At 34.5% G+C, this 23,274-nt stretch overlaps 1 protein-coding gene across 2 annotated transcripts in view; it reads right to left on the bottom strand.

Moving 5' to 3' along the window:
* Window positions 1-23,274, bottom strand: part of CSMD3 (CUB and Sushi multiple domains 3) — an 857,474-nt gene that overhangs the window by 246,102 nt on the left and 588,098 nt on the right. For both annotated transcript variants that reach the window (XM_070391936.1, XM_070391937.1), the window contains 4 exons: window positions 22,390-22,546; window positions 9,426-9,617; window positions 4,005-4,131; window positions 678-880 (listed from right to left, as the gene is read on the bottom strand). In XM_070391936.1, the coding sequence (XP_070248037.1) occupies window positions 678-880; window positions 4,005-4,131; window positions 9,426-9,617; window positions 22,390-22,546 (679 nt within the window). The remainder of the gene's footprint in view (window positions 1-677; window positions 881-4,004; window positions 4,132-9,425; window positions 9,618-22,389; window positions 22,547-23,274) is intronic.

The raw sequence follows: 23,274 nt of genomic DNA, 5'->3' as shown, positions 1-23,274 counted from the left end.
CTCTTTTTATAGATGATCTTGAAAATTTGGATAGATGTCTGTTAATAAAAAATTTAAAACAGATACAATGAAAAAATCCATCAGATAATATTTGTAAAGCGACAATGTGTGTTGGCAATATAAAAATAGCAATTAAAATTTTTAAGTTTTCATCTATTTTTCTCCAGCCACTAAAACAAAATTCCTTTGATAGAACAATATATATATTTAGTCACTCATCAATGTCTTGGGAAAAAATAACAACCACACGTACAGATGAGCAGTGGACACTGGTAATTACTTGTGCATGGTATTTTCTTGTTATAGGTAATTTTTCATTTAAAAGTAGATCTAAACTATTTTGTTAAATATATCTGTGAATATAAAATTAAAAAATTTTTAAATGTAAATCTAGATTGCAAGCTTTTGTAATATAATGATTTCATTTGCCGAATCATTATAACACCACCTATATTTTACGGAAAATTGGTTTGCCATCTGAAGAGACAGTCTCAACAATTAATATATTGACTCAAAGTTAATTGAATTTCTTTTTTCCAAATATATTTTACTTTAGCTGCAGATTAAGAAGATCCAATAAGAACATTTAAAATCATAAACGTTTTGAGCAGTAGAGTTAACAGAACTATTTGAATAGCATTCCTCATTTGCATTTAAGAAATAAAATAGTAACTCACTTGAAAACTGAATTGCAAATCCAGATTTGCTGATATAAAAATCCGTGTCAAACTGGATGGTTACAATATTGAGGGTGCTATGGATTCCTTCAGGGATAAGAGATCCACTAATTTCCTTTAAAAGCATTTCATTTTCTGGTGGACCATCCCAAACTCGGAGTATATCATGTGATGCTTCCGTATCGAAAGCAAGAAACTGTAGGCTGTGGAAGAAACATATATCTGTTTGATAAGTTTAAGTATAAATTCTGTTTTAAATAAAGAATATAACACATGTGCATCTTTGCTCTTATTCATTACTAGAGGCCCAGTGCACAAAATTTGTGCACTCAGGGGGGTGGGGGATCCCTCAGCCCAGATTGCAAGAGTGTGCAGGCCAGGCTGAGGAACCCCACCAGTACACAATTGGGGTTGGGGAGGGACACCAGCAGAGGAGGGACTGCGGGAGGGCTCCAGGGCATGTCCGGCCCATCTCCCTCAGTCCCAATCAGCCAGACCCCAGCAGCAAGCTAACCTACTGGGTGTAGCGTCTGCCCCCTGGTGGGCAGTGCATGTCATAGAGAGTGGTTGAGCAGCTGTAGCATATAATTAGCATATTACGCTTTGATTGGCTGAACGGATGACCGATGACCGGACACCTAGCATATTAGGTTTTAAAAATTTAACAGAATATTTAACCACAATAAATTTTTCTTGAACAGTACAATTTATTTCTTCAGAATGATTAAATGTACTATTTTATCACCTGGCAAATTATCAACTTTGAGGTATACATTCTTTTCAGTGTTCATGAATTTCAACTATGGCCACAGCAGGTGACACTGATGGAGGATCTGGCACATGCCAGGCACCGTGCAAAATGCATTACATTTTTTTGTTGTTGTCGTTGAACTGTTATGACTCTATGACGCAGGAACAGTTTTTATCTCAATTTTATACATGTGTCAAATGGAGTTTAGATAGATTAAATAAAATGCCTAAAGCGTGACAGAGTCATAAATTGAACTAAAGTTTTCTTACTGCACAGTATATATTTTTAACAATGTTTCAAGTTTGTTTGTTTGTTTGATTAGATTACAATGAGACTTATTCCATAAATGCAAGAATAATTCACATTCAGAAACCAATTAATATCCTCGCAGTGATAGATAGAAGGGAAAAAATAACATGAACATCTCAATATATATAGAGAGAAAAGTATTCTAAAAATTCAACATTATAATGGTACTCAGCAATCTAGGAGTAAAAGAGAACTTCCTCAATGTAAAAAATAATGTTTACTCACCCTCCAAAAAAATGGATGAAACCAAATAACCTTGTTTTATAACAAATCTAATCTGTTTTTTATCTAATTTAGACAAAATTAGACATTCTGTGATTAGTGCCAAAAATTAGAAATCCAATTTGTCAACAGTTCTACTCAACTTTCTACATATATGTCACATTTATGTTTGATATATGAATGGTTGCAACTTTAAATTTGAACAATATCAAGTATTGTTCTTTAATTTAAAAAAGTCCCAGAATCCAGTTGAAATCAGTATTTTCAAGTTTTCTAATATTTAAATAAAACAATGCATTACCTATACTAAATAAAAATAGGTTGAGAATTGATCTAGTGTAATCTATTTTGAGTTCTGCAAACTCCCTTGCAAAAATGACATGCCAGATCATATCCAACAGTATACCAGTTTACATCCAATAATGCATTCAGTATATCTTTCATAATGTTTTTTATTTATTTTATTTTTTACTATATATTTTTTACTATATATTTTATTGATTTTTTTACAGAGAGGAAGGGAGAGAGATAGAAAGTTAGAAACATCGACGAGAGAGAAACATCGATCAGCTGCCTCCTGCATACTCCCTACTGGGGATGTGCCCGCAACCAAGGTACATGCCCTTGACCGGAATCGAACCGGGGACCCTTCAGTCCACAGGTCGACGCTCTATCCACTGATCCAAACCAGGGCTTTCATAATGTTTTTTTAATGGTAATACTTGTTTTTTATAACCACTTGCACCACCAGAAGCCTGTCTGAAATTTCACTTATGTAAAAAATCAATTCCTAGGTTTAAAGTCATTGTTTTGTGAATAATAACACACTGGCTCATTTGTCAAGGACGATTTGTTCATTTACTAATCCCTCCCTAAGCCATAACCCAAATACTTAACCTCAGACTGAGAGCATGTCACAGCCTTGGAAACCTGACTCTGTTGACATAGGAGTCAATGGTCTGCTCTCATCCAAAGGGCAATGATGTGAAGAATTGTTAGCCACCCCTCTATCCTCAGCAGGAAAGAGGACTCGAGCCTGGGTAAAGGGTCAGAGAGCAGGTGCTCCAGAGATATGCCTAAATCCATGGAAGCCAAGGAATAAATACTTATTGAGTCCCCCTTCTATTCTTATTTTTTCTAAATGTTTGTGAGGCTAAATCTATGATGGTGACCAGGACAATTTTGTATACCTATCAAAATGGTGGACTCAGCTTCTTGAGTCTTCAAGAATTAAATGTGTAGCCAGGCAGGGTGCTCAGTGGTCTGGGGGTCTTCTCATGCACCGAAAGGTTGCTGGTTTGATTCCCAGTCAGGGCACATGCCTGGGCAGTGGGTTTGATCCCCAGTTGAAAAGTGTACAGAAGGCAACTGTTCTCTCTCTCTCTCTCTCTCCCTCTCTCTGCCCCCCCTGCCTCTCAAGGCATGTCCTCAGGGGACAATTAAAAACAAAAGAATTAAGTGAGCAAAGTGCCAAGAAGCAGAATAATTTCTCTTCCTCTGTGCCCTCTTATAAATATAAGAAGCATCTTTCTATGGGGTTATATCAGCTACCACTGTGGCCCATAATTCAATAAACCATTCTTATTAACACTTGGAGTGGGGGAAACGAGTTAAGTCGGCGTACTCCGCGGGAGCCGTCTTAACTCGGTTCATATAGATTTGCGGTGGAGTGCGGGAAACGTGTAAACTCGGGCCAATTGTAACTGCGTATTACCAATTATTTGTTTGTTTGCCGTTCACAAAGATACCTACCTGCGTATGCGAACCGTTTCATACCCATTGGGGTAATAGGTATCATAAAAATCCCTGATTTTGCGCGGGAAACCTAAATAATTGCCCGCGCCATCTTATATTTTGGAGGGAAATTCACCCCACACCGGAGTGTTAATACTTTTATTTTTCATATGTTTAACAGATAAAATCTAAGTTTTTTCTTACCAAGGGTAAAAATCTTGAAAATTTTTTATGTCGATTGATATTATATTTAGGGGCTCATCAGGAAATCCAGATCCCCTAATCATTTCAAGAAAGTAAAATCCATTTACCTGACAATGTTTCCTGGATCCACCTCAATCATCCACATGCAACGCAGATTATTGTCATATGGAAAGGGGTAACCGGGAGATAAGATTCTTCCTGATGATTCTCCTTTGAAACGACCTCCACATTCAGCTAATAAATAAGAAAATGAAAATTTAACTCACAGTTTAATGCCAGTCTTTTGAAAACAATCTGTGAATTTTACAATGATACCTAGTACCTTAAGAAAAATAAGAATTGATTCCTCCTTTTCTTAAAAGTATGTATTTGTATATGCTTTCTCGAAGTAAGGTATTAATTGAAGAAAGAACATATTGCACAATAAAGCAAGAGTGTCAAGTTAGATCACATAAAAGATAATGGAATGAATGCAATTTGGGATTTTAAAAGAAGAGAGACATACTCAAAAACTCTAAGTTTAGGATTCCAAACACTTTAAGATGTGTTGTTAAATAATGACAATTTAAAAAGGAGAAACAGATGGCGAGTTGCTTAGCGCTAGTTGGTTGCAGGCTGAATAATTCATCATCTTGCTAACCCACCTCTGAGAAAAACTAATCTTTACTGTAGTCCCTCAGGCCTTCTAAATTTCATTGTCCTTTTATTCCCCTTTAAATCACTCTAAACACTTTCACTTTAACCTCCCAAAAGCCAAAGCATCATTTTTATTAGAGATTTCTTACTTCAGTTAAATCTAGTTTGGTTTTGATTTAATGTAGTCTCTAATTTTTATAAAATTCATCAAGTTAAAATGTAAATATTGTCAGATATTCTAATGAGATTTTTATCTTTTGGGGGATTCCCTCTCCATTTTAATATTTTTTTTAACATATAGGGATGCCTGGTGTAGTCTTAATTCTAGAAATAACTGTATTCAAGAAGAGAAAACTAAGTATTTTAGTCATATATTATAAATTTGAAAATTCTCCAAATTATTTCCTACTAAAAAGTAACCAAAACAAAGCTTGCTAGTTGCATAAATATTTGAAGATACTCTTATATTTTCCTTGTTTTTATCTTACTCAAATTCAATGGCTGAATTAATCTTCTTATTTTTTTTTTTTAGAGCAAAGGTCAAAGATAAAGTTTTAGCATTTGGTAGACACCTTAGAACAGAACTTAATGGTTCAAATTTGCAGGCTCTACTCATATAAGTGTATTTGCTTCAAAGATTTTAGATATTATATTTCACTGTACTGTGATGGTTAGTTTCTTGTGGTAACTTGGCTAGGTTTACAAGAGCCAGCTATTTAATCAAATACTAGCCTAGGTGTTGCTGTGAAGTTATTTCATCAATATGGTTACCATCTGCAATCAATTTACTTTAAGTAAAGGAGATTACCTTTGATATTGTGTTTGATAATGTAGTTGGCCCTCATCTAATCAATTGGAAGGCCTTTTGAGCAAAAACTGAATTTTCTAGAAAAGAACTTCTCCCTGCAGTCTAAACTCCTGCCTGACCTTTCAGCCTTTTGGCCTTTCCTATAGATTTTGGATTTGTCAACCACCATAATTGCTTGAATCAATTCCCTAAAATGAATCTCTTTAGAAAGATAGATTATAGATAGGTAGGTAGATAGATCAATTGATCTAGATCTAGTATTCTATTGATTCTAGAATCCCTAAAGAGGGATTTTCTAGAGGGATTGACACACATTCATAGAGGACTAGCAGTTTTTTGTATTGCAACAAAATTCAATCTAATTTATATTGGGATTAATTTTTTAATAGTTTGTAATTTACTTTTTACTAGTATTTATTTTTTTTTAGTTAAGTTTTATTGATTTGAGAGAGAGAGAGAGAGAGAGAAAAGGAGAGGGGGAGAGAGAGATAGAAACATCAATCAACGGACTCTTGCACACCCCCTACTGGGGATTCTAGGCTGCAACCCGGGCACATGCCCTGACCAGGAATCAAACCAGTGACCTCTTAGTTCATGGATTGGTGCTCAACCACTGAGCCACTGGCTGGGATGTTATTATTTTTTAAAATATGTTTTTATTGATTTCAGAAAGGAAGGGAGAGAAAGAGAGTGATAGAAATATCAATGATGAGAGAGAATCATTGATAGGCTGCCTCCTGCATGCCCCCTACTGTAGATCAAGCCTGCAACCCAGGCTTGGGCTCTGACAGGGAATAGAACCTGATCTCCTGGTTCATAGGTCAATGTTCAACCATTGAGCAACACCAGCCAGGCAGCAATTTATCATTTTTAAGTAAATATGAAGATATCAGTATTCAAGATGTCACTATCACTTGTGGTATTTCTAATTTTTTTAAACAAAAACTTTATTGAACAACTAGAACTGTATACCTATATGAATTCATCTTCATCATTTTTATGATTTATCAAATTGGCATATATTTATTATGCAAACAAATTTTATTCTTCACTTTTTCAGATTAATGTTTAACCAATTACAGGCTAAATTGGAGTTATGTGCACTATGTTGTATCTTGAATTTAAACATAACTTCTTTTTCACTCCATTTTTCTTTCCTTAGTATTTTGACTTCAAATGAGCTGGGGTGGTATGTTATAGTGCTAGAATTCATTTCTGTGAGAAGACTTATGTTTGCAGGATAAAAATGAAATAGTATTTAAAGAAAGTATACTGCTTTAAAAAATTAATTTTTATTTGATCAAAGTATAAGTTTCAGAAACGTAATTACCCATGTATTGGAGAAAAAGTTAATTTGCTTGAGGAAAAATATAGCCATATAAATATTTAATATTAATAAGCATAGAAAATTATAATCTTAGGCCAGGTGGTAAATCTATCAATTGTTGCCAACAGAGAACACTATCCAAAATAGAATTTCATCTTCTGTTATCATGGAAATCATCACCATGTGTCCAACTGTTTTCAGCTGTTATTCCTGATCATCTATCATTGAAAAAATAAATAAATAAACGTTACCCTTCTCATGAGATCTTGAGCAGTATTAAGTCACTAAGCTTGTCTTGGGATATTTTATATAAAGTGCATTGATTCACTGCAAACATAATTAAAATCTTCTGATCTCAGAGCAAATGTTCTTCCATTTGCATAAATTACTCCAAAAAATAAAGAATATTTTCAGCTTGGATCAATAAATATTAAAAAACATATGGTTTTTAATGTATTTGTTTTATGAATTTAATTTTCAAGACAGCATGCAAGTCAGTGTTTGCAAGTTTATAGTTTTATGTTATTGTAACCTTTAATGATTTTCTAAATATATTTCCTGTACACATCAAAGAATATAACCTAGAGAGAATTAATCAATGCTACATTTTTCTCATAACCACTGCCAGTGGGCGGTTTATTGGTCATATTCCAGAATCCTAAGTTTAATCAATTTAGGTTGATTATTATTATAGATATTATCCTCATAATCCATCCAAAATTCAGTTGCTGTCTGAAAAGAAAGGACTAAAAGTGCATTTTGGTTGGATTAAAAACATGTTTGCTTTCTGCATGAATCTATGTTTTAAAAATCCAATAGAGGTCTCATGGCATCAAAAACACTGCAGTTAGCCATGAGGCCTCTAATGACTAAAATTCTATTTTTTAGTAGTTTGTATTCTAGCAACTTTTGTGGAGATTCATATGTTAACCATACCAACTAACAAAGATTAAACCTTGTCTCAATAGGTCCTCAAACCATATACATTAAATATGTACATTTTTGGGATATTAATTAACCTTAATAAAACTATTTTAGAAAAATATTTTGGCCAATTTAATACATACAGGCATGTGACGGAATGAATCTGTGCCTCCATAAATACCATTACAAAATAAGAATGACTAAAGAATCACTGCATGTTTGTTCCCTACTAAGCAGTTAGTGTTTTGTTAAAATGTTGTTTTTTTGTTGTTGCCCTAATAATCCAACCTGGGATATATTTGATTTTGTGGGGAGGCAGGGGGAGTAGTGGTCTTTACAACACTTTTCTATCTACCCTCCCACCCACACATACCCAATATTCATTATTGAGCTATCAGATAGTAGAGAATGCTTATTGTCTAGCTTCATGTAAACTATATATCTGATATCACTCAGAAGAATCTTATGGAAATTGGTTACTTATATTATGCTGCATACACATTCTAAAAAGCATATGAACTTCCTTAGATTTTTGAAAAGTTGATTATATAAACAAAGCCTTTTTAAGTTATTGATAATAGTTTATTGTTTTTAATCACCTTAATAGCAGGACAGGCAATCATTTTTTATATTAAAACTAAAGGCCTGGTGCACAGGGTTTGTGCACTGGTGGGGGGCGTGGCCTGTGGGGATCAACCTGCTGTGGAAGCACTGTTCATCCCAGTCAGCCGAGCGGCGCTCCCACTGTGGGAGCACACTGACCACCAGGGGGCATCTCCTGAGTTGAGCATATTCCCCCTGGTGGTCAGTGTGCGTCATAGTGACTGGTCGACTGGTTGTTCTGGTCATTCCACCATTTGGTCGCTGGGCTTTTATTATATAAGATAAATATGTACAATGTGATTGAATAAATTATATGGTTAAGAATCTTATTTCTGTATCTATATTTCTGTAGTGTGTTAAATTTTACCAAGATAGGAAAAATAAAATAATGCTACATTGCATCAAAACATACTCATAAAAATTATTAAAAGAAGCCCTTCACTTTCCATTAATTTCCTTCTGACAAATTTTAGTTCATTAACTTCATTTTTTTTTAGGTTTTGAAGATAGTGTATTTCTTACTAATATATTTTAAAAATTTTTATTAGCTATATTAGGGTAACACTGGCTAATAAATAACCTGACATTAATTTCATGTGTACAACTTTATCGTTATATACTCTATGATAATATGGATGGATCTTATGGAATGAGTTAGGCAAAAAAAAGATAAGAACTGTCTGGCTGATATAGCTCAGTGGTTGAGCTTTGACCTATGAACCAGGAGGTCACAGTTCGACTCTTAATCAGGGCATATGCCCAGGTTGCAGGCTTGGTCCCCAGTGTGGGGCCTGCAGAAGGCAGCCAATCAATGATTCTCTTTCATCATTGATGTTTCTATCTCACTCTCCCTCTCCCTGAAATCAATAAAAATCTATTTAAAAAAATACTTTTTCACTCATATGTGAATATAAAATAAAAAGCAACAAATGAATAAGCAAAACAAACATACAAAGAAATAAAAAAAAAAGCAAACAACAAACTCATAGATACAGACAAGAGGATGGTGGTTCTCAGAGGAGAAAAAAGGTTAAAGGGAGGACAAAGAGCTAAATGGGGTCAACTACACGGTGACGGATGGAGACTAGACTGCGGGCGGGGAGCACACGTTAACATCTTGACTTAAGGTATGAGCTGCATGTAGACAGATGGAATCACTTGGAAAACTACAGTGTATTTTGGTAACACTTCTATAGAAATATTCCCTGACAATCTAAAGGAGTCTCCTACCAATACAGGAAGGTAGAGAGTAGTCCCATGCCCTTCTCTCCCCAGTCATGCACTTGAGAAGGCTACTTCCATGGAGAGTGTAGCCGGGATTGCATCCGTAAATGATAGTGCTACCAGCAAAGTGGCCTTGGTCACTGATCTTGTATCCAAATTGTGGAATGCCAGGGTCTTCACAATGTGAAAGTTCAAAACCTATGAGAAGAATATAATTTATTAAAGGTGAAATTTAACAAAAAATTAAAACTCTACAAATCATGTATTCCTATTATTTTCATACAGTTACATTCCCTTACCTACTTGTATTCTCTTTCCTAGTTATAATACTCTTACCACATTTAATGTTGATATTAGGCAACAGTGAAAAAGAGTTTTACATTTTTTAAAATTAGAATTTTTTTTGGTATTTTTCAAATGATTCCCATGCTCTATATGACTATATCATGGCTTGTTTTAGTACTAAGCTTCTTGCATGCTTTAAGTGATTTACAGCTAATAATAGATTCTGGACATTATAACTACTACATCAAAATGTAAAACATAAAATTTATGTGAAATCATAACTGTCCAAGTAACAAATATGTCCACTGCAAATATAAATTGAGACTCTTGACTGCTATAGTCTTAGAACATGAAATAGTTTTATATTTAAAATATACTTTATCAAAAAATAATAGTAATTAGATTGAAGAACCCTGAATTGTTATATTCTGCCTTCTCCAGAAATTTACAGCTCTGAAAAAATTCTCACAGGGAAATAAGCCCCCAAACACATATTATTCTTCCTACATGTTGTCACTCTGGGGTGTAAAGAAAATGTTTTTGTGATTCTGCAGAGTTTGGGCTTCTTGCATTCATTTTACTGGAAAGTTAGGACCCTGGGGCCAGAGCAACCCTTAATAAGTTATTTTACAACTATAACATTAGTAAGGATTCCAGCGAGCTTTCCGTAACTTTGGAGGAGGTTTGTGTTTATAGTTGAAGGGAAAACAAGGCCAGGGCCTGAGGGACATCAAATGACAAAAACTGCATGCACAGGGGGCGGATCTGGCCTCTGGAGAGATGACTTTACTTTGCAAAGGTTAGAATAAAAGGCCAGAGTCCTTCCTATCCATCTCAAAGAAGCAAAGGTTTTTCTCTCTCCTCTCCAGACAGGAGGGCGAGACAGCTCTTTTAAACAGAGAAAGCCTATTTTTCTTCATCCTTGTCTCTGTCCACTCGTGTAGGTTTTTCTATCTGATTTTCATCTTGTTACTACAAGGTTAAGGGCTGGGTCAATGGGGGTCTACGGAGTTATTGTTATTATGATTATATTATCTTAATGATAATTTGATCTCTCAAGATCCAGGAGACCTTGTGTATCATTCAGAATAAAATGAATAAAGATGGATATTAAAAACCTAACAATCGGAGCACAATAAACTGTTAAGATTCTGAAATAACTAGAAGGTACTTCGTAATTTAAACCAAACATAACACTAGTAATCAAAACATATTTCCGACACCCTATGGAGTTCTCTATCTCTAATGTTTTACAAAAAGAAGATAATTAGGTGCAAAATTATCTAAGTTATGGCTTCTGAGACTAGAGAATGAAAAAGAATATTCCGGATAGCGTCATGTATGAGGGAAATCTGTGATTTTAACACAAAAATGTTGGAGATAAGGAAAACATTTGTGTCTTAAGTTATATAATAAAAAGATTTGCATCTCTTTTATAGGCACAGATCCTTGACCAAATTAGTATAGAAACTAGGAAGTAAAATTTACATCATTGGCATTTTTACAGTATCAAAACATACATAAAATCACCAAAACCTGTAAGCTGGAAGTAATGTGTTTATACTATAATTTCTGTGTGTTGAGGGATACATTTGCTCTTGGAGAACAAAAGGATTCTTTCCTAGTCGCTTTTAGGGGTTCTTAATCATTCCCTCCTCGGTTAACTGATAGAATTACTCTGCATATTTCAATTCATTTACAATCACTGCTTCTTGTGTTTGTTTCCCTACCAACTAGAATGATTTGATTACTTTTTCTTTCTCACAATGCCCACCAAGCACAAATCCTGGCACATAGCAGATGTTCAATAATGCTCCTGGATGACTTTGGATTTTTGAAGGCAATTACTTCTAGGAAACAACTAAAAAAAACCCTAAAATAATTCTAATGAGAAACTGAAGTTAATGAGACGATTAAAAAAACACATCTTCAGAAATTTCCCTTATGGATCAATTTGTGACAGCCCAATTTGGGTAAAAATATGTTAAGGTAAATTCAAACAGCTTCAGAGACAGAGCTAGACGAAAAGTTAGATGTTAATTCAAATGATGACATATTATTTATATATGTATATATACATACACATACATACATGCATATACATGTATATATATATATTATACTTTATATACATATTTATATATATAACAAGGTATAAGGGATACATGTTCTAGCAAGTCAGTCTTTTAAACACAGAAGTAGAAATAGCAGAAGTTGTAACTGTAAAATTTCAGAACATTAATTTGCATACTTGATACTATTTTTATTTACTATTTTTCTTTATTAATTAAGGTATTACATATGTGTCTTTATCTCCCCATTACTCCCCCCCTGACTCATGTCCTCACCTCCCTGGTGTCTGTGTCCATTGTTTATGCTTATATACGTGCATACAAGTCCTTTGGTTGATCTCTCCCCCTTCCCCCCACCCTCCCCTGCCTTCCCTCTGAGGTTTGATGGTTTGATCAAGGCTTCTCTGTCTCTGGATCTGTTTTTGTTCACCAGTTTATGTTGTTCATTATATTCCACAAATGAGTGAGATCATGTGATATTTATCTTTCTCCAACTGACTTATTTCGCTTAGCATAATGCTCTTTAGGTCCATCCATGCTGTTGCAAATGGTAGGAGTTCCTTTTTTACAGCAGCGCAGCGTAGTATTCCATTCCATCGTGTAGATGTACCACAGTTTTTAATCCACTCATCTGCTGATGGGCACTTAGGCTGTTTCCAAATCTTAGCTATTGTAAATTGTGCTACTATGAACATAAGGGTGTATATATATCCTTTCTGATTGGTGTTTGTAGTTTCTTGGGATATATTCCTAGAAGTGGGATCACTAGGTCAAATGGGAGTTCCATTTTAGTTTTTTGAGGAAACTCCATATTGTTCTCCACAGTGGCTGCACCGGACTGCATGAATTTGCATACTGGATACTACTTTTAAAGTGTCCCTGTTCAAAAATTGCAAAACTGCATTCCTTCTACTAGACATAATATTGAGTTTATCATTCAAGATGCAGCCACTTTTGAGCATGTATCATTAATAAAAACAAAAATGAAAGTCAAGCTTTCTTTTCAAGGTTCATTACCAAATTCATCTTTCCTTAATGTGAATGCTCTGTAAATGTGGTTGGCAATTGCTGGTGATGAGGTAAAATGGAGATGGTTTCTGTATATTAAGATAACTTATAATACTTTGCACTGTAGATGAAAATGCACATGGACAATAGTATATAAACTACAAAGCACAACATCATTTAGTCCAGTTTGGTGGAATTATTATTGCTTATTCATAAATATTCAGAACTTTATGGAAACATTCAGCTGCCAGTCTTTTCATTGAAAAGCTCAAATATTTGAAACTTACAATTAAATAAAGAACTGTATACAAAATCATATATGGTATTAATATTCCCCATTCCTTGTGAAATTTGATAGTCTGATGAAATGAAAATTTCTAGAGCATGAAGGTAACTGAAAAATCCTCATTACCTGAATTCTTTTGACTTGCTGAATAACTTAAATTGAGATATAATTCCTTTCCTGTCACCATGTAGTTTTTTTAAAATATGTTTTTATTTTAAATTATTTTTATTGATCTCAGAGATGAAGGGGGGATAGAGGGGGAGAGAGAAAGAGAGAGAGAGAGAGAAAGAGAGAGAGAGAGAGATCAATGATGAGAGAAAATCATTGATTGGCTGCCTCCTGCATGCCCCACACTGGGGATTGAGCCCACAATCTGGGCATGTGTCCTGACTGGTAATTGAACCATGATCTCCTGGTTCATAGGTCGATGCTCAACCACTTAGCCATACCGGCTGGGCTCTAATTTAGTTTTGAGTTATAATTTGAAACCTACAAAGAATAACGTAACTTCACCAACTTACTCTATCCCATTCTAGAATCATAGTTGCTCAAGTTAATTTTAATTCAGATTCATTTTCAGAATAATACTCATAGTAACTGTTAACATTCAAATTAACATTATTATTAAAAGAACCAATATTGCAAAACAAGTTAAAGTTCCATTCGTGTCCCTCCTTAATCCCTTTGTGGTCTTTCCCTACCAAGAGCTGGCAAATATTCTGAATTAGTTACCATTATCACACATATTTTATATATTTTACCACAGATCTCTATGTCTATGAAAATACATAATATGTTTTGCAAGCAGGTATACATTTTACTAATTATAAAATTATTTTAAAACTTCTTCTGAGCCTTTATATATTGCCCCGCATTTTCCTTTAACCTTTATATTTATGCACATATACACTGTATTTATTTTAACTACCCTGTGGAATTCCGCTGTAGGCCAACCCCAAAGTGATTTATTTATTCTCTAGTTGATGAGCATTTATAACATTTCCAACCACTATGGTTACAAAAAGGCTCTGCTTCTATGTACCCTTTCAAAAGTATGCGAGTGTTTCTATAGGTTATGCCCCATGTCCGGATCCATTTTGTCCCTAAGATTCATTCAAAGTTGGCTAATCTACTATTCAACTTTTGCCTTGACTTACTGAAAGGTAAACAGTTGAATCCCTACCTCAACATAATTTCTTTTCAATTTATTAGGAACAACAACTGTGTATTCACATAGGGACATGTCATGTCTGGTCAGAAAAACAGAACCAATGCTACAGTAAGGCAGAAGGCTTAGAGATATATGATATCTGAAAATTAACTTTTTGAATGTAAGTAGCATTTTTGATGTGACTTAAAATAAAAAGACCCTTATGTGTGTGTGTGTTTTTAATCAGAGTTTTGAGCTTATAGAAGTTATGACTTTAAACAAACAAAAAGATTGTGGAAATGACTGCTATTCATTCCACCTGGAGAAACAGGTGGAATATAAAGAATACATATTTTTAAATTGCCAGTGCTCTAAATTCTACATATAAAGTCTGAAAAAAGTGCTGGTTTGTGTATTGTACATCATTCTGGAATGGTGGGGTTCAGCATTTCCTGATTTTTTTATTTTATTTTTTTTACAATCAGCCATTTGGTATTTGGCCAAATGTAAAGATGGTGCACTCTAATTATATCTGGGAATGGAATGGAATGAGATATTGCCAAATTACTCTTCTAGGTGGCTTTACCAAAGGTAAAAGAGGCTCGAGCTCTTCAAACTGTCATCAACACTTGGTATTGTGCACCTTTTTAATTTTTACCAATTTTATGAATGTGCAATAGCATATTATTTAATGTTTACTCTTCATTTCTTAATTTCTATTATGCATTTGACTTATTGGCCACTGGAGTTTCTTCTGTGAAATTTTCTTTTAGAATTTATTTTTTCTTATTGACTTGTAGGATTCTTTCTATACAGTGTATGTTTTTATAATATATATATATATATAAAAGCTCCTAATATACATATATAATACCTCCTAAACTGTCTCATCTTTTTAGTTTTTTAATGGTATGTTTGTTATAGAAAATTTTAAAAAATAATGACTGGGGCTTGGTCAGTAAAGCAGAGTTGCTAAGATTCAATATAAAAAAAAAAAAATGAGAGGGAAAGTATAAGACATGTGAGGAAGTGGAGGTCAGAGGAGCACTGCTGGCTTTCAGGAAATCCAGTTCTGGGAAGCTGCTGCCACACACGCCCAGGTGCCAGCAACACAATCCAGCTGGAAGGTGCTGGTGGGAAATGATGGCTTCTCCACGGATCCCACCTTTCCGCTCTCAGGGGACTGCCTTTAATTGGCAGATTCTAAGCAGAGATCTTCGCTGGAAAGAATATGGCAAATGTACTGCCAGGTTTTTAATCTCTGCACTTCAGGATGTGCATAGAAAGGCAAGGATAGACAGACTTTTGCTTGTATATTTTGTTTTAGAAAACTTTCTCCTACTTAAAGACATAGTTATTCTAGGTGACAGTTTTTTTTCTAAACATTGTAAAGTTTTGATGTTCATATATGTCTCTAATCTGCCAGACATTAAATTTTATGTAAACAGTAAATTTGTAGGACTTTAAATATTTATGTTCAAGATTCACAGAACTTTTGGGATGTGAAAGCTACAAAAATGGTAATGTCTCCTTTGTTATTCCAGTATGAAGCAAGTACATCCAATATTGTCTGTAAATTGATAACCAAGATATATTTCTTTGATATTTTAGTTAGAATTTATTATACTACATAATGCAGCATAAATCAATACTTCCTTTATTACTTGGTTAATTTCAAGATTTAAAGAATAAAGGAAATGCTAAAAATATCTGTCTTAAGTGGTTTATAGGACATAGGAATACATGGGATAATTTTGTTGCTCTTTTATAATTTAATTATTTTCTACTTGCATTTGCATTAAATAAGTTATACACTAAGAATAAAATTAGAGTTAATAGGTCATCTGATTATTTTTCACGGTTAACATTGCCAACAACATACTGTAATGAATTTAAAGAGTTTAAAGAGGGTAATTTCTTACATATGTATAAGGCTAGTACACAAGAAAAGGCATCAAACATTAGCTAATGCCCATCTTTAATTTGAATATAAAATTTTAAATGGCCATGTTGTGTAGATTATTGAATTATTTCAAGTAACAACAAACAATAACAACAAAAGCCTGGAAGGCTAAGAGAGTTCAAATATAGCTGAACTTTTCTCTTGCAATAACACATATGTCTCAGGCATTTTAGTAAATTAAATGTACAGAAGTGATAACTAGAGGACATCTGAACCCAGGGGCACTGCTAATGGCTGGACATATGGACATTACCAGATCAGCTTTAGAAAAGACAATGCTATAACCTATCCTAAAGGTATAATTTAGCTCTCTAATAGGATAGTTTATATATCTAACCCCTTTCTACAGAATGAAAGTGGGGTAAGTACAAATGAAAAGCTAAAAGAATTTGCAATGAAACATATCTTCAAGAGACAGAGTTTTAAAACTTAATAAACACCCTGAAAGACACTAGGAGTATGTCATGGCCCTATAGTGCATTTGGCCAATGGGAAAGCATTCAGATACTCAGGAATAAAATGACAACAGTTGCGTTGGGAAAAAGTGCATTAATATTTAAAAAAATAATTTTCTTTATAATGACATCAGTGATAAGAAAGAGCATTACTTGCCGAAACCGGTTTGGCTCAGTGGATAGAGCGTCGGCCTGCGGACTGAAAGGTCCCAGGTTCGATTCCGGTCAAGGGCATGTACCTGGGTTGCGGGCACATCCCCAGTGGGAGATGTGCAGGAGGCAGCTGATCGATGTTTCTCTCCCATCGATGTTTCTAACTATCTATCTCTCTCCCTTCCTCTCTGTAAAAAATCAATAAAATATATTTTTTAAAAAATTTAAAAAGAAAGAGCATTACTTAACGGAATTTTCCAAAACTAAAATTTAAAAAATGCCCAGTCAACATGGCTCATCGAACTATGAAGCATGAACCAGAAGGTCACGATTCCCAGTCAGGGCACATGCCCGGGTTGCAGGCTTGATCCCGTGTGGGGCATTGCAGGAGGCAGCCAATCAACGAAGTCTCTCTCATCATTGATGTTTTTATCTTTCTCTCCCTCTCTCCCTTCCTCTCTGAAATCAATACAAATATTTATTTTTATTTTAAAAATAAAAATAAAAAAAACTACAACAGGTTAGGTGCAATATAGTATGGTAATTAAGAGCATGCATTCTAGAAGCAGCAGAGCTCCTCAGCTCTGTTTCCATATCTGCACTCAATAACTATGTGACCTTGGGCAAGTCACATAACTTTTCTGTGCTCTATGCTTCCTCCTCTTCTTGTGGAATACAAGAGTACTTCACTCATAGGATTGTATCTAGCAAGTGGTAGATAAATGTCAGTTATTATTTTCAACCCTCACATTTGACATGATATTATTGAAAGTCTCTGTGCCTTTAAATAAAATCCAAGCCCGTACACAGTCCATCTCCCCTCTGCCTACCTTCCATCTTTACCTCTCACTTTGTCCTGTTCTTCTCGTTGATCCAGCTCCTGGCACACAACTCAAGGCTGGGCCTCTTTTAAGCCTCTGCACTTATCTGCCCTCTACCCCCAGATCTGAATGGGGGTTCCCCTTCTTTTAATCCAGGTGTCAATTCAGGTGATACTTCATCTGAGATGGAGTCCCGGAGCAAACTAGTTACAAAAACCCCATCTCCTGTACTATCTATCCTAGTGCCCTGTTATAAACTAATTCTAGGTGCAGTTCCCTTATCGTTTGTTCATATCTTTATTTTCTGTCTTGTCCCAATAAAACATTGGCTTCATATGGACATAAACTTTGTCTTATTCACTGTTTTCTTTATCTCTAGATCTCAAACATTTCAGTGGGGAAAGACAAAATTTAAACCTATGACCAAATAAGTAATTTCAACAATAAATTATTTCCAGTAGAGGAGTAAAAGGGAAGACAAGTCACCAAATAAAAAATGACATTTTTACCACTTAGCCTTCAGAGAGAGAAATACAATAAAAGACACCAGGTTTTAGAACTACATTCTTGAAATGTGCAGTGAGTAGCTGAAGGAGTCTAGTCAGAATATCCTATAAGGATTTTCCAAATTATATTAGGGTGTTACTCGGAGCAGAGTAATGGTTTAGCAAGGATACTGTATTAAGACCTGAATTTCTGATTTGTTCTGCCAACTTTAGGAAAAAGGAATGGTAATTTTTTCCCCTATTTTACCCCCCTATACCTTCTCATAAAAACAGCCATGCCTTTAAGGGACACAGGGAAATTAACAACTAATTTGTGTTATATCAAGCACCTGAAAACATGCTTCATCTAGATCTTTATTTGGGGGAGTTTCAGATTTCTCAAGGGCAAGAGTATTGATGGCCATTATCTTGAGAAGAATGGGAAAGCGATCTGACTCAAGGAACTAATTGCTTCTGCGAGGCCGAGGCCGGAGGGATGGAGGAGCAGTGGGAAACCCTGCTGCAGTCCAGGTCTGACCGAGTGTCACAGAGATTTTATATTTGATCTGCATAGCTGCCCCCACTTCAACTGACTAATCACACTAGAATTGACTGAGAAACTTATTTGGGAGTAAAAGACTAAATAAGATTCTTCTTGACAATTCTAAAGGGTAAAGACTGGAGAAATTTAATTTGCTTTAGGAAATAAAGGGGTGTGACAAAGGGTGTAACGTTTTCTCCCCTCAAGTATATCCTAAATATGTATATAACTTACCTTTTGTGGCAAGAAAGTGAGACAAGCCCCCTGTTTTCTTAGCATAGTAAAGCTAATATTAATAATGTGTAAACCAATGCTTTTCCTTTCTAAACACGGAAGATTCTCTGGGCTTCCATGACACCATTAATCATGGAGGCATATATTAATACAATACCTTTGGACATATTAATTTTTAGAATATCTGCTATAGCTGTATCTGATAGTAGACACTGTAAGTTGCCTTTTCCCTATCTCTTTTCCTCTTCTTCCTCACTAAAACAATCCCCTGATTTTGTTACAAGCAGTTATAGAATCATATCAGACAGTGTATTATGATGGCCTAATACTAAACCATTTAGTCTGCCAAATACTTCATTTCCTGGGGTGCCTTCTAAAAAAACTTCAGGCATAACCACATGGCCCAGTTTTAGACAAAAAAAGGTAAGAGAGTGTCTAACAGAGGAATGTGCATTCCTGATAAAAGGAACGCATGTGATTGGCACTGCCTGTTCTCTCTTTCTTTCTGCCTTGAATGTGTCTATCCTGTGACCATGTCACAAGCACGAAGAGAAAAAGTGAACACTAGGGAGGCCACAGTAGCAAGAAAGGGGCAAGACCCTTACTGACTAGTTTGAACACTTGTGTCAAACCTACCCGTCGTCTTTCTCATATACATCCTTGTTGTTTAAGCCATTGGAAGGTTTTCCATTACTTTAAGCCAAAACCAGCCTCTCAGTCACTATTCTCACTATTTGCTATTCTTGGTGATTACATACATAATGGAGCAAGAAGACAATTGAAAGGAAATGAACCCCAATGGCCTGTTTTACAATATTTCTTTATCTTTATCTCAGCCAAATGAGGTTCTGTCTACCTCAAACTGAAAATAACCACGCAACAGCAAGTGTTACTAACTCAACAAAACCGACGGTAGAAATATAGCTAGAAAGTGACTATAATTTGACAGTGTATCATTACACAAGGGTGGTCTTAAAGGCCTCTTTATGCTAAGACTAGAATTATGAGAAGCTAGGTAAGTGGGATTAATCTGAATTGTATCATATGCCTTAAAAGTGCTTAATATGTTCCTTTTAATCTCAGTGCCTTTCCTTGTCCTATTCTCTTTGCCTGGGATACTCCCTATTTCTTTCTGTGACCTACCAACCCTACCTTTAATACCACCTAATTCAGGAATCCTTACCTGACCTACCCACCTTAATGTCCTCTCTCCTGTCTCTAATTCTCTTAATGGCAGAGGAGGAGTTGAATTTAGGAATAGCTGGACACAGGAATTCAAACACAAATACAGTTGTTGCTGCTTCTTTTTTCCCATATATGAACACCTAGTATATTCTCTCATTAGGAGATGAATTATTGCTGCTAAGAATTTTATGAATATTTAAATTATGTGGCCTAGTAGAATCTGCTATATCATAAAGGCATTTTATAAACACAGTATTGAGACCATATGTTAATTTTACCAAAAATATATAAATAGATACAATTGAACTAAAACAGACTAAAGGCATTATGAAGGGAAATGGCCCCGAAGAACTATGCGCATTATGTTTGCAAAAAATATAACCAAAATACAGTGTGATAACTGTCATATTAATTATAGATATAAACACATATTTATAGATATACCCTTTTTAAAAATAATTGCTTTTATACTTTCTCCCCAAATTCTTTAGCTTCCCATCTTCTTAAAAACTTGCTAAAGGATGAACAATTAGGGTCATTAAAAAAGAATGACTTCAAATATTTGCTTTTTAAGGTTCCTCTTTTTTGGCATCCAATAACTCATGCCAATGACAATAAAGTCAATGATTTTCCTCATCCCAGATTCCCAAGCTCCCCATACAATTTAAAAATCCAGGTATGTCACCCCAATAAATTAAATTAAAGAATCCAAGTATGCCCTACAATACCCAGTATCTTTGCATCAATAATGTCAAGTTGCGTAGAGTTTAAATATCAGAAAAGAAAATGTCTATTTCCTCTATGAAACCCATTAACATTTTGGACGTGGAGAAATGCAAAATGATGCAGAACAAAGAAAGGCCATTATATAAACACTGAGCCATGACTGGAGAAATGTCAGCAGCCCCGTTGGAAAACAGAAAGGAGGAGAAGAAAGCATATTTAAAAATATTTGCCCTTCCGAAGAGATCACATCAATTGTATTTGAGCAATAATCCTCAATACCATTACTTTTAGTCCATCAAACAGTATTCTTGTAACATAAGTTGCTTGGATTTTCATTTGTCTTTGCAAGGACTTCATAAAAAGATCACATTATACACAGAGTTCTTAGGATTTAAAAATAGGTATTTAACATTCATGTTGTTAATTTATTTTTCCTTCATGTTAATGGTGTAACAATTAAAGAACAAGTAGAAAAAGCCTTGACATAATCAGGGAACAAGAGTAAGCTCTCAGTATTATACACCAGAATATGTTAATATAATGAGTCATACTCTTCTGTCTACTATTTTAAATTTCATTAAGAAATAATATTTTCACAAATGATTATGACTCATATCCCCTTTAGAATTCCAAGTGAATAACTTTAGTGCTTTACCTTTTTAATTTCCCTGTTTTCGTAATAGTTTCCACTCATCTGACCTCTTGAGAAAATTGAGTGGTCATTAGATTTTTTTTTCAAATATTCTAATACTAAAGATTCCTGAATGTTGCTACTTAATTTATTTTTGCTATATTAAATGAGTATCCTGAACTTCTAAGAATTTATTTGATCTGATGGTAAGTTTATTAAACACATATAACCACTTCAATTTATCTGTGCTTTACTTTTTAGTACAGTGTCTTCCACAAGGTAGAAACTTCATGAATATATTACTTGAATATAATTTATTGTTCATTGATGTAATTAGTCTATTTCTTATATTTTGGCAATTGTAAAATTAATTCATATGACAATGTAATCTACCTACCCATGATTCTTGGTCTTTGAACTGCTACCTGTTTAATTGTCAGAATAGTTGTTTGAGTATAATAGAGTAGGTTTTTATAAAGTTATTTTTAATAATGCAATTCAACACAAAAAAGGCAAAACAAAATAAAAACTTAGCTACTCTTTAGTGTAAAATCACCTGAAACCATCATTTCTCATCAATAACTGTCCAACTATTCTATCATATACAAATTGTGTGTGTTTTGCAATTACAGGTGGGAGCCAAGATATTGGATTTCTATCTACTAAAGAGTTTAGTTGTATTTCAAGTATTCGATGGGGAGAATAGTGCCATTTTGAAAATAAACAAATAAGCTCAAAGTCACAGATTACTTAACCTTCCTGAACCTTAGTTATTTCAAATGTAAAACAGCAACAGTTAGAATATCTGTAATTTATGGAGTTATTGTTAGATCAAATGCAATATGTATGTAGAAGGCAGCCGCAAATTGCAAACTGATGATCAAATGTTGGATTTTATTTCACCTACTATACTTCAATTATTTAACAGATTCTCAGCATTAGTGTTTGACAACTTTATTCTTCCAAAATACTTACTGGTATAGACAAGTTGAAAGCCTTCATCTGTCCCTTCAGAATCAGAATTAAATTCTAGCCAGAGCTGATTTGAGGTACTACTCAGAGTCAGTCCTCGCATAGACGCTCCCGTGAAAGCACCTAATAGATGAGTCGTTTTATCTTTTCCATCATAAATCTGCAAAATATATTTATAATTAAAATGTAAATGTGCCAATAATAACTAATTCAGATGATGTATTTATATCTACATAAAAGAAAAAATTATCATAATCTTCCTAAATAAGTTTACTACATGTTTTCAAAGGAAAATTATACATGCATATTGATTCCTATAAATATCAGGCTAAGAGTTAAAATTCACATGGGTAATTTTAAAATTCCAAACTCAGTAGAAGTAATACTCAAACCCATGTTATATAACTTCTCTTATTACGAAAGCAATCCTTTCTTCTTCTTTTTTAATGGCAGACTTAAAAAGCTGATATTAACTACAAAGATATTTATTTCCAAGGTTGGTGGGTTGGTTGTTTTTCTTCAAGGGGACCAAACACCTGCTTTTCTAATAATATAAATCATACAAAATGTACATGCTTCTTTTTCAATAATTTACCCATTTACTTTAACTTACCTAATTTTTACATTTTTTAAAAAATATATTTTTATTGATTTCAAGAGGAAGGAAGAGGGAGAGAGATAGAAACATCAATGATGAGCGAGAATCATTGATTGGCTGCTTCCTGCATGCCCCCTACTGGGGATCAAGCCTGCAATCCAGGCATGTGCCCTTGACCAGAATCAAACCTGGACCCTTCAGTCCATAGGCCGATGCTCTAACTACTGGGCCAAACCAGCTAGGGCACAGTCTTAAAATATTAATTTAGAACAGTGCTAAATGTTTTTAGA

The sequence above is a fragment of the Myotis yumanensis genome, unplaced genomic scaffold (genome assembly GCF_028538775.1).
Source record: "Myotis yumanensis isolate MYYU_CA2020_CCGP unplaced genomic scaffold, mMyoYum1.0.hap1 SCAF_15, whole genome shotgun sequence".
NCBI lineage: Eukaryota > Metazoa > Chordata > Mammalia > Chiroptera > Vespertilionidae > Myotis > Myotis yumanensis.
Note: the sequence above shows the minus strand (reverse complement) of the source record. Positions and strands in the feature narration are given on the sequence as shown.